The sequence below is a fragment of the Saccopteryx leptura genome, chromosome 2, assembly GCF_036850995.1.
Source record: "Saccopteryx leptura isolate mSacLep1 chromosome 2, mSacLep1_pri_phased_curated, whole genome shotgun sequence".
In the NCBI taxonomy this organism is placed as follows: Eukaryota; Metazoa; Chordata; class Mammalia; order Chiroptera; family Emballonuridae; genus Saccopteryx; species Saccopteryx leptura.
In genome coordinates, this window is record NC_089504.1 from 76,991,125 (window position 1) to 77,005,351 (window position 14,227).

General features: G+C 40.8%; 1 protein-coding gene across 8 annotated transcripts in view; it reads right to left on the reverse strand.

The window, feature by feature from the left end:
• The window catches only part of BNC2 (basonuclin zinc finger protein 2), a 465,978-nt gene that overhangs the window by 264,453 nt on the left and 187,298 nt on the right, over positions 1-14,227 (reverse strand). For 5 of the 8 annotated variants that reach the window (XM_066368215.1, XM_066368213.1, XM_066368214.1 and 2 more), the window contains one exon: positions 1,156-1,239. The exons of the other annotated variants lie outside the window; for them this stretch is intronic. In XM_066368215.1, coding sequence (XP_066224312.1) covers positions 1,156-1,239 — 84 coding nt within the window. The remainder of the gene's footprint in view (positions 1-1,155; positions 1,240-14,227) is intronic. 8 annotated transcript variants of the gene reach the window in all.

A 14,227-nucleotide genomic window follows, 5' to 3' on the forward strand; every position in this document is an offset into this window, starting at 1 on the left:
CAGGTGGCCTTCCCCAGTCCAAGAGCAGGTGTGCAAGAGATGGTGCACCCTTCAGCGCCATAAAAACGGACACCTCCTCCTAGCACCACTTCCACCTTCACTCCTACTGCGAAGAAGTAATTTTTAAAACTATTCTCTTTTCTCATGCGGGGTGTCTAAATCAGTAAAATGTTCTAAAACTGAGCTCACTAGGCTCATCCCATCAGTCTGAAAACTTTAGAAACCGGCGCCAAATGGAGGTCCGAAAAGAAATACTGAGTTTGTCCATGCTGAGGAATGACAGCCACGCTGAAACTTCAGCCTGTATCTTTACATCGCTGGCATACAAATTCCTTAGATATTTAAAGGTACATGGAAGTGGGGACATTAGTTTGACCAAGGTGTGACATTTATATCTTTCATTTGCAACATACCATACTGCTTTGACTGCCTCAAGACCACACAAAACAAACTGAATTCCAAGTCAATACTTTCACAAAAATGTACTTTGCTAATAAAATTAATATTACACCAGAGGACATATCTCCCAACCCATGAAGCATGAAGATACTTATCATGAAGTCCTATTTTTCTAATACAGTGCCCAGTGGAATGGCTTCTATTCTCCTGAGCTGGGAGACCATAATGCAGGAAGCGGGACTTGCTCACCATTTATCCTCAGTGCCTAGCACAGTGCTCAGCACATGATTTTGATGATTTAAAAAGATGACAGCTAATAGCCCCGAGTGCCTGTTGCATGCTAGGTCTTATGCTAACTGCTAGGTATACATTAGAACATTTAATCCTCACAATCACCTTGTATGGTAGATCTCCATTTTATACATGAGAAAGTTACAGCTCATTTAGTTTGAGTGACTTGCCAAAGATTTCACAGCAGCTTGTTTTACCTGGGTAGCCAGCCTTCAGAAACCAGGGTCTTAGCCACTGCAGTATATATACTCTTTCTTGGATAAATAAATGAATGATCTCTAGTTGCAGACAACTTATCCTGAAAAGGACTTTTTGCTGCACGTATGCTACAGTGGTCCTGTCCCTCTTCTATACACTTGTCTCAACGGTTGTCCGTCTCCTGATGTCATTGATATATCTATATGACCTCCGAGGCCACTATTTCTGTCACACCACCCCCAACTGATAAAACAATAAGACTCCAACCTGGACTTCCAGCCTCTGGTCTGGCTCCTCCAGGTTTGGGCAGAAGTCTGCACCCAGCACTCTGCCAGCACATGCCACTGGAACCTGGGGGAATACGGCTGAGTTAGATAGATGCTGGGTGTGGAGGCCGAGAACCGCACACAAACACACTTGCCCCAGGCAGATGCAGGGACATCCCAACTGCGGTTCTGAAACAGGCCATCGTGGCTTCACAGGTTTTGGACACTCAGGAGGTCCAACATGTTGTAAATATTATACATCCAAGCTTATTAACTACCAAGACGGTAAATTCCAAGAAGAAAAGATCCACATAAATTTTATTTCCCCTTATATCTACAGCATGTAGCACAAAGTAGGCACTTAAATATCTGTAGATGGAATGGAAGGAGGAGAGAAGGGGGAAGGTAAAAAGGCACAGTGGAAGGATATAAGAGAAGGAAAAAAAGCAGAATCACTGCTTGACATTTGGTGATTTTCCCCCCCTCTATCTTTTCATTTTCTTGCATGAGAATTAAGAAAATAGCATTCTATAATGCCTAGAGCTCCTCTGCAGTCTTTAAATATCTATTCAAATGTCTTTTCCCTCTTCCTGGTGTATAGGCTAGACAGGCAGAGCCTATTTATCAATATTATTATTTACTTTCTTGCTATTTTAAACTACATTTAAAAGTTTTATTTTGTTTGTTTTAATAATAATGATAACAATAAAACAGGTATAATTTAGTGAATGTTTCTGTTTCTAGAATTCCACACTGTAAGCCATGAAAATTTTCTTTCAACAATATATTAGTTACTATAAATCAGGGGTCCCCAAACTACGGCCCACGGGCCGCATGCAGCCTCTGAGGCCATTAATCTGGCCCCCACTGCATTTCCGGAAGGAGCACCTCTTTCATTGGTGGTCAGTGAGAGGAGCACATTGACCATCTCATTAGCCAAAAGCAGGTCCATAGTTCCCATTGAAATACTGGTCAGTTTGTTGATTTAAATTTACTTGTTCTTTATTTTAAATATTGTATTTGTTCCCATTTTGGTTTTTTTACTTTAAAATAAGATATGTGCAGTGTACACAGGGATTTGTTCATAGTTGGTTTTTTTTAATAGTCCGGCCCTCCAACGGTCTGAGGGCAAGTGAACTGGCCCCCTATGTAAAAAGTTTGGGGACCCCTGCTATAAATAGTCTATCTCATCCTGAAATATTGCCTACTATAACTTGCTTACTTAATTTTAGACTTTTGAAGATAAGGAATAAAGAATTTAGATTTTACTTAAACCTCTTCTTTTCTTTTTCTAAAATTTCTATAATACTCAATAATTCCAAACAAATACTATCTTCATTAGGTATCTGTCTATATGTACAGAAATCTCAACCCATCAATCAGCTGCACCTCACCTGTGTTCTTTCCCTATCAAAGTCCTCCTTTGGTATTTTGTTTTGTTTCCTTTTTTAAAAAACTCCAATTAGGATCATCTGTGCCGATCAACTTTCTTTGTTTAGAGATCACTTTTCAGCCAAGCGTGCTGCCTTAGAAGCAATTTCCCTCTTCCTTTTGACCCACAAATCAGTTAGTTCACTTCTCCAAGTTTAAATAATTTCAATAAGCTTCATTTTGCAAGTACACTAGTGAGTTATCACCAAAACCAAAAGCATTCAGTCAACTCTCCAAATATTTTAGATTCACTTCTTCTTTTCACCTCTCTGATTCTTTTCTTCCTGCTTATGCCCATAAGGTGAAATGGACAGAATATCATCTGTCTTTGAAATTAACCACTCTTTACCCAGGAATTTCACCAGTGAAGCCCAAGAGGGAAAGGAAAGGGAGGTCGCATTTACTGAGCCCTTGAAATGAGCCAGTCACCATATGTGTACCTTACACACTGAAATAACCTGGTTTTCTTTTCTTTTCAGCAACCTTATGGGATATGAGCATCTGCATTTGATAAGTGAAGAAAACAAAAAGCAAAAAAATGAAACTTAAGAGTAGGTAAATAAGTAGCTCAGAGTCAAATGCTAGAAAGTCACACAGCCCAAACTTTAAAAATGAGAAAGACTGAGAATGTATTTCAAAGAAGTTAGTGAAAAAAAAAGAAATAGTTTACATTTAGTGGCATCCATTCTAGGAATCTTTGTTGATGTTGCATATGGAAGAAACTACAAAGAAGACAAAGGAAATGGAAAAGGTGTTATCAGAAAACAACACCTACTACTGGCTCTTTGGTCAACATAAGCAATGTAAAAGAGAATTCGTCCTGAAATTTGAGAAATGAGAAAGAAATGGAGAATGGAGGAGTAGAGACACTGTGCACTTGTCTAGTCGCACAGAGAATAATGCTGATTCCACCCCTCGGCTGACATACGGAGGGGCGCTAATGTGTCAGGCAACAATAATTCTCCCTAGGGTGCAAAAGGAGAATTGGAAAAATTCATCTCAGAATATCCCATATCAAAATAACCCCCCCCAAAAAAAATGTTTTCTATAAATGCTCAATAAATGTCACTACTTAACTGATTAAAGCAGAATCCATGAGCCAGCATGTATATATTGCAAATTAAGTGTAAACAATACTTTATTTCATGCACACAAGACAAATTCCCACTTACCTTAATATTATTTGACTGTGTCACAAATACTAAGTTTCTAGTTTCTTTTTTTCCCCTAGCAGAATGTATTTTATAAACACTCTCAGCAACAGGAAAAGAGACAGTTAAACAAGTACAATTACACTCAATTACAACCACAGACACTTAGAAATACACAGTTTCTGAGAGAGCACAAAAAGTTGTGTGAGTTGGTAGGAAACTGTGCCAGGCCACTAGATGTGCAGGCTACTCAAATGTTTTAATAGTCCAAATCACAAAAAGGACTTAGTACGAAAGTGGGGAGCATTCTCATACTTAGAGGCCTAGAATCTCAGAGCATAAAAAAAAAAATCCATGTGTCCATAAAAAATGGACTCCCACATTTTAAAAATGAGGAAATTGAGATTCAAACAAAACTGCAGTTTCACTGATGGGTTCATCATAAGGCAAGTGATAGTTGGTTTCTAATTCATCAGAAGATACCAAGGAAAACACAAAGGATATAAAAGTTGAAACCTAATTAGTTATAATTCACACCTGACAATTAGGCCTTTTGATTTAGAGATCTCAGTTGTTAACCAGCTAGCTATAAAGTAAGTGATCACAAAAAATGACTGACAGAAACCGTAGCAATAAATTGTCTAAATTCTTATTACTACTCCATTTTAAATAAAGACATAAAATATGGTGTATACTCTACCACTGTTTTCATTGGAATATATAATTTAAATTGATTTGGGGAATTCCGATTTTATCTCCTTTCCTTCATGCTAGTTTCAGTGTCTGTTTTAACGTCATACTTTAAATGAAGTTTTGCAGTGATTTCTGCAAAATGTTCAGTGATTTTTATCTCTGAAAAGACATAAGACTAAGAGAACTCTTAAAATTCTTGAATCATTGCATATTTTGCTTTCAAAGTAACAAAAATATTTAAGTGAAAAAGAAAGAGAAACACTGAACCGATCAGCTAATGTTTCTAAACATTCTGCCACAGGTTTCATTATGGGATGGTAATTGTCTAGTACTCATCTAAATATCATTCTGCTGGTGCTGTAACAGGAAATAAGAGGCCTTGAAAGGGACCCTCCAGAATCCCCAGGGTGAGCAGAAGCTGAGTGCACATCTACTCTTCTGTACATACCTCAAAGGAATCATGGTGTGTGAGAGAGCTATTTACAACTTACTCTGTGTATAATCAGCAGAAACAAAAGATATGACAACAAGCATAAAGGTCTCTCTCTCTCTCTCTCTCTCTCTCTCTCTCTCTCCTCTCAGGAGAATTCAGCAAGGGAGGGCCAGTGGGTATTCACTTCAGTGTCAAAAGGGCTTCCAGAAAACACATTTTCTGTGGGGCAGGGAGGAAATATAGCAAGCTTCCTACACACACAAACACACACACACATGTTCTTTGTTTACTGAGATCACACATAAAGACTGTTAGGGACCAGATTTCTGAAAAGAAGACAGGAAAAGGCCCACATTGTATAGGGAAGCTACCAATCAAACTATTTAAAGCAGAATGGGGGTATAAGGCGGGTATAAGGAAGGGGACAAAGGAAGAGAGAAAGAAGCACAGGCATGACACCTTAAGAAATGAAACGTGTTAACCAAGAAAAGGGCTTACAGAAACTAAGGTGATTCTTGCATAGCCGGGGCTCATTTGGAATTTAATTTTATTTTTCAACATTAAACATTCAGGTAGGCACTTGCCTGATAGGCACTATAAAAGTCACAGCCTAAATAAACAAACTGACTTCCATGTCAGCTCAAGTCTCTTCAGTTAAGCTGGCCACAAGCCCAGATCAGGTCTGAAGTGCACGTGTTTTGGTGGCTTCAGTCTAGCAGTGAACAGATGAGGGAACGCATCTGAACCCAAGAAGAACTTGGAAAAGAGTGGATAGGCAACACTGATTTTCCAAAATAAAGGGGAAAGAAAACCCAAAACAAGTCCTCTTAGAGGACTTGGGGACATGGCTGGGTACCAGCTCTGTCACTTTCCCAGCCAGAGAAAAGCACTTGACAGCCTAATTTTGGGGGTTAGACAATGACAAGCAGCAAAAGGAAAAATTACTCAGATAACACAAAGAATTCAGGAAGACCATTAAGTGAAATAGATTCGACAACACGCTAGCCAGGAGCCTGTGTGAGAGAGAGCAGGGAAAGGGATAAATTAATTACCCACCATGTAAAGATGAGGATGTATGCTAAACAAACCACTGCAAAATAAATGAGTGCAAAAATTGAAGAAAAAAAAATAGGAAGGGGAGCTGAGTTGCTGGATGTGCCGTTAACATGTTCCCTAATTTTTCAGGTTACGATTTAATTAAAAGATAACATTCCAAGCCTAGACTTTTTAAACCATGGAACTCCAGGTTAAGACTCGGAAGTACCAATTATATGAACCTAAAGCTTAAGAATGAAGACACTGCTTATTTATTGGTCACCGCTACTGGTGAGTTAAAACAGTATTTATGTTTCCCAATAGGGACCGGCCAGGACTATGCTCAAGCTTACACAGGCCTTAGATGAGACAGGGCTATGTCAATGGAGACACGACAAGGATGAAACAGAATGTTACAAAAGAACTGAGTAGAAAGGCAGGCCGGCCCAGAACAATGAATTACAGAATCGGGATAAAAGGGTCAAGTATGTGATGCTGCCACTCCACAGGTTCGCGGACGGAGAGGTGACTGTGGTGGGGAAGATGTGGCATCCTCCCAGGAGCCAGGGCTGCGTCACTGAGAGTCACCCTCTCCTTCCGCCTCAGGGGCTCATCTCCTTGGGTGAGCTGCCAAGGAAAGGGGTCCGAGGCTTCTTGGTAGGAGCTGCCTCTGCAGGGACAGTTACAGAAAATCTTCACCGCCACAAACAACAACAAAAATACCTTGTTTTTATATGGTGAAATGTAGATTAAAAGGTAAGAATCTCTCTTCCCTGGTGACAACCTGAGGAACTCAATGGACCATGAGTAATGCTAAAGTTACTCAGAATCTTTCTTCCAGAGCACCCAACCGGCTTTAGACGTCATATTTATTAATTCCCACATCAGACAAGCAAGGGGCAGCATAATTTCCATTGCACTATTTTTATTTTTAAACAAGAAAACTGAGGCATATCACTACTGTCTTCCTCCACATTTGATAATTGGATAGAACCCGAAATTACGACAAATTTCTCTCTACTACTATGCTAGTGTTTTACTAGAAAAGCCTCCTACCATTCAAGAGTCTGTTTATTTTTCCAACTCTTGTTTTATATAAGTTTTAACACTAAAGGAAATAAACTTAAGTATAATTGTGTCATGGATGGGCTTTATATTAAGAAAACAAAGCACAAAATTAGATTGTTTTCAATTGGGTTTACAATCATTTTTTAAATTCAGTATTCTGGGAACTAAATACTCCTGATGTTTGCTCATGAGCATATATACTGCCAAATCTAACAACTGACATTAAGTAAAATTTCAAGTATGCTAATAAATGCCCAGGTTAACTTTCTTTCTGCCCTCAAGGCTCAATGCCAACTATCCTAAAGGCAGGAAGTGTGAAAAAAAAGCACTGGCTTTGGAGTTAGACCTCTGTGTAAATCCCAGCAGTTATCTTGTGAAGTTGGTCAGTTAATTACCAATTCAGGGCCTTGTTTCCTGAATCCGTAAAGTGGGAATAGTTATAACCATTGTGCAGGGCTGGCAAGGTTAAAGATGACACGTGTACTCTAAGCATACAGTAGCTACACAGAATAGGTAAACGATACTTTCCCAGATACCCCCCACCCCACCGCCACCACTGCACACCACTCGGGAGAGAGCTGAAAAAATTGAGACAGTGAGGGAAGGAATTTGGGGGAGGGAAGAAAGCACCAAGTGTCAAAGGGAGAAATAATTAGGGAAACTAAAAAATATACCTATTCAATTAGTCTCAGTTAGGGGCCAGCTCCGTGAACTTTTAGAAGGATTCCTAGAATGCTGAGATGAGAAGGACTGTAAGATGCATCCAGGCTCTGAGGGATTGACCGTTAGTCTTCGTTGAGGAAAGTGGTGAGCTGTGCCACATTTCACTCTCTGCCACTCATACCCCAACCCAACTCCTCACAATTAAAACATAAGGTAATTTGCTGAGTTCTCTTTCATGCTAGTGGCTCGACATATGAATTAAAAATAGGAGCTTTCAGGAGACATGAGTGATTAAAACCTGAAGAAACTCTACCCTTTTGGAGAACAAAACAATAAACAGCAAACTGACAGGAAAACCAATAGTCTAGGTCAGTAGTTCAAGGTGTTCTCCTCAGCCAAGGGGCATTATTGACATCATTTGAAATGCATTTTGCAGGCCCTGCCTAAGACCTACCATGACAGAACCACTGGATGTGGAGCCCAGCCACTGGTTTATAGTGACCACATGTTTGAGAATCACCAGCCTAAGAAAGCTACAAAACCAAAAGAGAAATGGTAAGGCAAAAGCCCTCTGGGTTCTGGAAGGGACAGCCTAACAAAGACCAAGGGAAGAAAAACAAAGCATGTATCAAGGCAGGAGATCCAGGATCCCCCAAGATCTCACTCTGTGAAGGAGAGCGGGGATGTCAGAAAAGGAGACCCTCAACAGAGAAAGCCAGCATGATGACATCACTTAAGGAGAAGTGCTATGGCCAACTCCTCAACACACTACAAACATTAGAAGAACATGTTTTGGGGACAGACCTTGGTTAAACATTTAAACTAAAGCACTTTGAAACGATCCAGGTCACCTTTCACTTCACCACTGGGATTGCTCCTCTCAGCATCTCCCCTGGTTTTCCCCCTCCATCAAGAAAGAGGATGAATTTAACTATGAATTTCTTATGAGGAAAAAGAGGCTACTATCAAGTAATGATCACCAAGTCCTTGAATTTTTTTTGAGGAGGTGGCATATTTTTAGAAAGGAGTTCACTTTGGAAGAAAATAGATGCATTTAACTTAAAATTCTTTTCCTTAATTTATTGATTTTAGGGAGAGAGGAGGAAGGGAGGGTGAGAGGGAAAGAGAAAGAGACAGGAACATTACTCTGTTCCTCTATGTGCCTGACTGGGGATCAAACCGGCAACCCTTGTGCTTCAGGACAATACTCTAACCAGCCAAGCTATCCAGCCAGGGCTAGGTGCATTTAACTTGATCTTGCTTCATCAATGGCACAGAATGGGACAAACCAAATGTTTTGTTTATTTTTTCTTCCTAAATTTAACACAATGAAGAGGAAAAGGTGAGGGGGAAATGTGAGAAAGCAGAAAAGGGAGTTTGAGGAATAAAATAGAAGAATGTGTTATGTAACAGACAATGAAAAATATTACCCTCCCCAATAAACTCAATTATCTTGAGTTATCCATTGAACCACCTACATGAAACCTATTATCTTTTTTTTTAAGTTTAAGTATGGATACATTTTTTTTTATTCAGTGAGAGGAGGGGAGGAAGAGAGACAGACTCCCGCATATGCCCCAACTAGGATCCACTTGGTAAGCCCACTAAGGGGCGACACTCTTCTGCCCATCTGGGGTGTTGCTCCATTGCTCAGCAACTGAACTCTTCTTGAGCATGAGGGGGAGGCCATGGAGCCATCCTCAGTGCCTGGGGCCAACTCACTCCAATTGAGCTATGGCTGCAGGTGGGGTGGTGGCAGGAGAAGAAAGAGGGGGAGGGTGGAGAAGCAGATGACTGTTTCTCCTGTGTGCCCTGACCGGGAATTGAACCTGGGATATCCACATGCTAGGCTGACACTCTATCACTGAGCCAACCAGCCAGGGCTCCCCATGTGTTTTAAGAGAGGACATAGAATGAGCATGTAATACTAGATGCAATGTGCAGTGATCAGCTAGAGATGCCAGTTCTTCTGCACTGGCCCCTTGCTCCATTTGACATGACGAGTGAGACTGAAGGCAGGCCACATGTCACACAAACGGACCAGAGAAATTTTGACTGCTATAAACAGGAGTGCAGGGGGAGCCCTTACCACACTACCAAAGCTCATAATACAGCATGCTGAAGATGAATGAATTAACATGGTTTTCTTTGCATTCAAAGTCTGAACACAGGTAATGTTAAGAGAAAAAAGGAAACGGGGAGGCTGACTCAGTCCTGCTGTTCCATACGGTAAAATCTTTCCCAAGTCAAACACAAGTAATACTGTATCCTGCATAATTTCCCTCCAAGCCTGCTGAAGATCCCAGACTAAAAAGAGAAAATGCATGAAAGCACACAAAGTTGAATTTTACAGAATACACACCTTCGCCCTCACGCACCACACCCCCATCCTAAATGTACTTATCTCAACTGGAGTAGGATCTAGGGGAGATGAAAGCTGCAGTATCCTGTACCAGGTTTAAAATATATATATATATATATATATAAATCTTTCCCGGCAATGACATCTCTTTATTACTGAGGATCTTAAAATGTGTTGAGAAGATTAAGTAAAAGGAAGTTTCTTATATTTTTGTTTGGAATCTTATAAAGTAAGGCACTTTTATCCAAACTGAACATATTTTACTCCTGGAATCTAGTGACTTTGGAAACTAAAATTAGTAGACAACAGAACGCTTTATAAATAAAACACATGATGTTTCGTTTCTGTATATTTTTCACGTTAATAGCCTCACACAGAGCTACTTATGTCACTGATTTCCCTAATGATCAGAAATGCTATAAAAGACCATTTTTATTTCTACATGCTTCCCTTTTAGTGATGTGATGCTCTTCCCTGGTTTTATCTGCCACCTGTATGAGAACTGTCCCAAATCCCTATTCCTCACCTCTCGGTAAATGTTAGTCCTATACTCTCAAGCTCCGGCTAGAAAAGTGTCCACTTAATGTCTTGAGCTAAACAAGCAAAGCAAATGGTTTCATTACTACCCTTTCTTTACTATAGCTCTCCCTGACTTCACTACAGTTTACAATGTCTGTCCCATTAACAAAGACTCAGAACCACAGATCGTGACCAAGAGCCTTCATCTTATTTCTCTAACTAAGCAATTTCTGAAAGTCTGCCCATTCTTCCCTTTTGATCCCCTCATCAGTACCCCCATACACCTTCCAGATCATTTCTCTCCTTCCAAATAATTTCTAAGGAGAGTGTCCTCAGATATCTGCCATAACTCTTAGGTGATAATCCCAACTTAACATTCCACACTCGGCAACCAGTGCCATAGACCCCTCCAACTGTCAAACATATTCTCCTAGATGATGTTCAGAGTGCCCTAGTAACTATGCCTGTGGAAATGGTGTTCGTCCTTGGAGTCCTAAGACAAGCATTCCAGAGACCCATGTGGGGGGGGGGGATTGAGGGGTGGTGGGGGGATGAGGCTTTTGTAGTAAGAGTTCCTTCCTGGTCCTGTAAAACATAGCTCTACCCTGTCTTTTCAGTTTTATCTTCTCCTCCTAAATGACAAATACTTAACAGATAGTCTAATTAGACTACTTGTTGTCTCCTGCTTCCTGACATGGGCTTTCCTAACTTGACATAGTTCTTGTGCTGCTCTCCTTTTTAGAATACTGTACCCTCCCTTGCATCACACATTTGAAAATCTCCTTATTTCCTGATGCCACTTCTTCCACAAAGTTTTCTGATATCCCCAGGCGGCAAAGATGATCTCACCAGTGTTCTGCCATCCGCAGGGCTCTCAGCATTACAGAACGTTGGACTTGAAATAAGGGTTTTTCTCTCCTTAAAGGCAAGAACTAATTTACTTCCCTTTGTATTCTCCCATAGTGCCTACCACACTGCTTTACACACAGCAGGTAGTCAACAAATACATGCAAACTAAATAATAAATAAATCTCTTAAAATTCATAGTGGCACCACCGAGTGACCCAATGTTACAAATAGAGTGATTTTAACTATATCATTATTCTACCTGATCCTGAACAAAATACCCACAGGGCAGTGAGGGGCCAATAATTCCTATTTCGCAGAAATTCAAGATGCAAGAAGGTTACTATCTATGTACAGAGAATTCTTCTGAGTATAATTTAGCCTGTAAAGGTTCAGTAACTAATGTAATGTCACCCTGTTGATCTTAGGTATACGTCTGTTGAAATTATACTTCTCTTGCTGGATTTCCCTTCTAGCTTACTTCAGGATACCTCTAAAACCTGATTCTATTGAGGCAATCTTCTAGAGGTGAAAATATATACATCTCCTCAAGTTTAAGAGGTCTTTCTCTGCCCTTAAGTTGTCAACATATGCTGAAATCTAAAATATAGAATGATAAAATATAATGGCACATATATATCGTTTAAAAGTTACTAGGCTTTGGAGAAGGGGCGGGTATGAAAACTTCCTCTAATAATCTCTTTAAAAGAGTTATTGATTGCCATATACCCGGTAAGAAAGTAATCAGTCTATTATACTGCCATGAGATAGGAACATAGGTCTAAAATCAGCTTGCAGCCAACTGTGGGCAAATTTCCATCCCTAATCGTTAAGCTTCTCTCTCGTTTCCAGCAAAAAGTAAGCAACTACATTTGGCCCTACAGCCAAACACTGCCTTGCTACCTACTTTTCTAAATAAAGTTTTATTAAAATACAGCCATGCCGAGCGTCGGCCTGGCGTGCAGAAGTCCCGGGTTCGATTCCCGACCAGGGCACACAGGAGAAGCGCCCATTTGCTTCTCCACCCCTTCCCCTCTCCTTCCTCTCTGTCTCGCTCTTCCCCTCCCTCAGCTGAGGCTCCACTGGAGCAAAGATGGCCCGGGAGCTGGGGATGGCTCCTCGGCCTCTGCCCCAGGCGCTAGAGTGGCTCTGGTCGCGGCAGAGCGACGCCCCGGAGGGGCAGAGCATCACCCCCTGGTGGGCAGAGCGTCGCCCCCTGGTGGGCGTGGCGGGTGGATCCCGGTCGGGCGCATGCAGGAGTCTGTCTGACTGTCTCTCCCCGTTTCCAGCTTCAGAAAAATACAAAAAAATAAAAAAATAAAAAATAAAATACAGCCATGCCTATTCCTTTACATAAATAATGTATAACCAATGGTGGGATTCAAATAATTTAACAATGGGTTCTCTGCCCTAATTACTGTTTTAAGTATAAAAAAGATACACTGAAAGGTTGTTTATTATTTCATGCATTTAATATTTAAATAACAATAAAAGTACAAAAAATTAGATTATAACAGTTTTAAAATATTAATACCTGACAAAAAACAATAAACTGTAATTAAAGATATTTCCATATTACTTTTTTTTTATTTAGTGAGAGGAGGGGAGGCAGAGACAGACTCCCTCATACACCCCGACCAGGATCTACCCAGCAAGCCCACTAGGAAGCGATGCTCTGCTGCTCAACCGAGCTCTTCTTAGCGCCTGAGGTGGAGGCCATGTGGAGCCATCCTCAGCCCCCAGGGCCAACTTGCTCCCATCAAGCCATGGCTGCAAGAGGAGAAGAGAGAGAGAGAAGCAAGAGGGAGAGGGGAGGAGAAGCAGATGGGTGCATCTCCGGTGTGCCCTGACCGAGATCGAATTGGGACATCCACACACGAGGCCGATGCTCTACCACTGAGCCAACGGCCAAGTCCACCATATTACTTCTTGACTGGTGTCCTCATTTGCAATTTTTTTCCCTTATGGACGGAATGAACATTACTACGGGCACTTAGAATATGCAAAAGAATAAGGAATGTAAATTTGTGATTTCCATACTGGGCAGCTGCCCAGGTGCCCATCTTAGAGACAACTCTGATTACAAGTGCCATTTTAACAACCAGTTTGCCGAACTCAACAAAAAATTAGGTATCGGTTCTAGTGAACCATGCAAACTGGATGAATCCCACTACTGACTATATATAATTGTTTGTGGCTGCAAAGACACAGTTGAATAGTCACTATAGGAACCATATGGTGGCCTAAAATATTTACTATCTGGGCACAGAAATACAGAAGAGGTTTGCCAACTCCTGTTTTAAATTGTGCAAAATTATACCTCTTTCCCCAGGAACATCACTTTAAAGAATTCGCCTTCAGGAAATAAGAATACAAGTGCAAACAAGAATGTTCATATTGAAGCCCACTCTTCATAAAAGAAAAGAGCTAGCAACAGCCTCAATGTCCACAAATCAAGAATTCCTTAAATAAATTATGGTACATTATTACTAGGAATCCACTAAAAATTACAATAAATAGTTATATTTATAGACATGCAAAGATATCTATGACATAAGTTTTAAAAAAGGAAATGTTACTTATTCACAATCCATTGAACTAGCATCTACCCCTATATTTGTATATAAATATCAACTAAGATGACTACAATTAAAAGATGTTGAGGCCCTGACCAGTTGGCTCAGTGGTAGAGTGTCAGCCCAGCATGTGAACGTCCTGGGTTCGATTCCTGGTCAGGGCACACAGGAGAAGCTCCCACCTGCTTCTCCACCCTTCCCCCTCTCCCTTCTCTCTATTTCGCTCTTCCCCTCCTGCAGCCAAGGCTCCACTGGAGCAAGTTGGCCCCAGCACTAAGGATGGCTCCAAGGCCTCT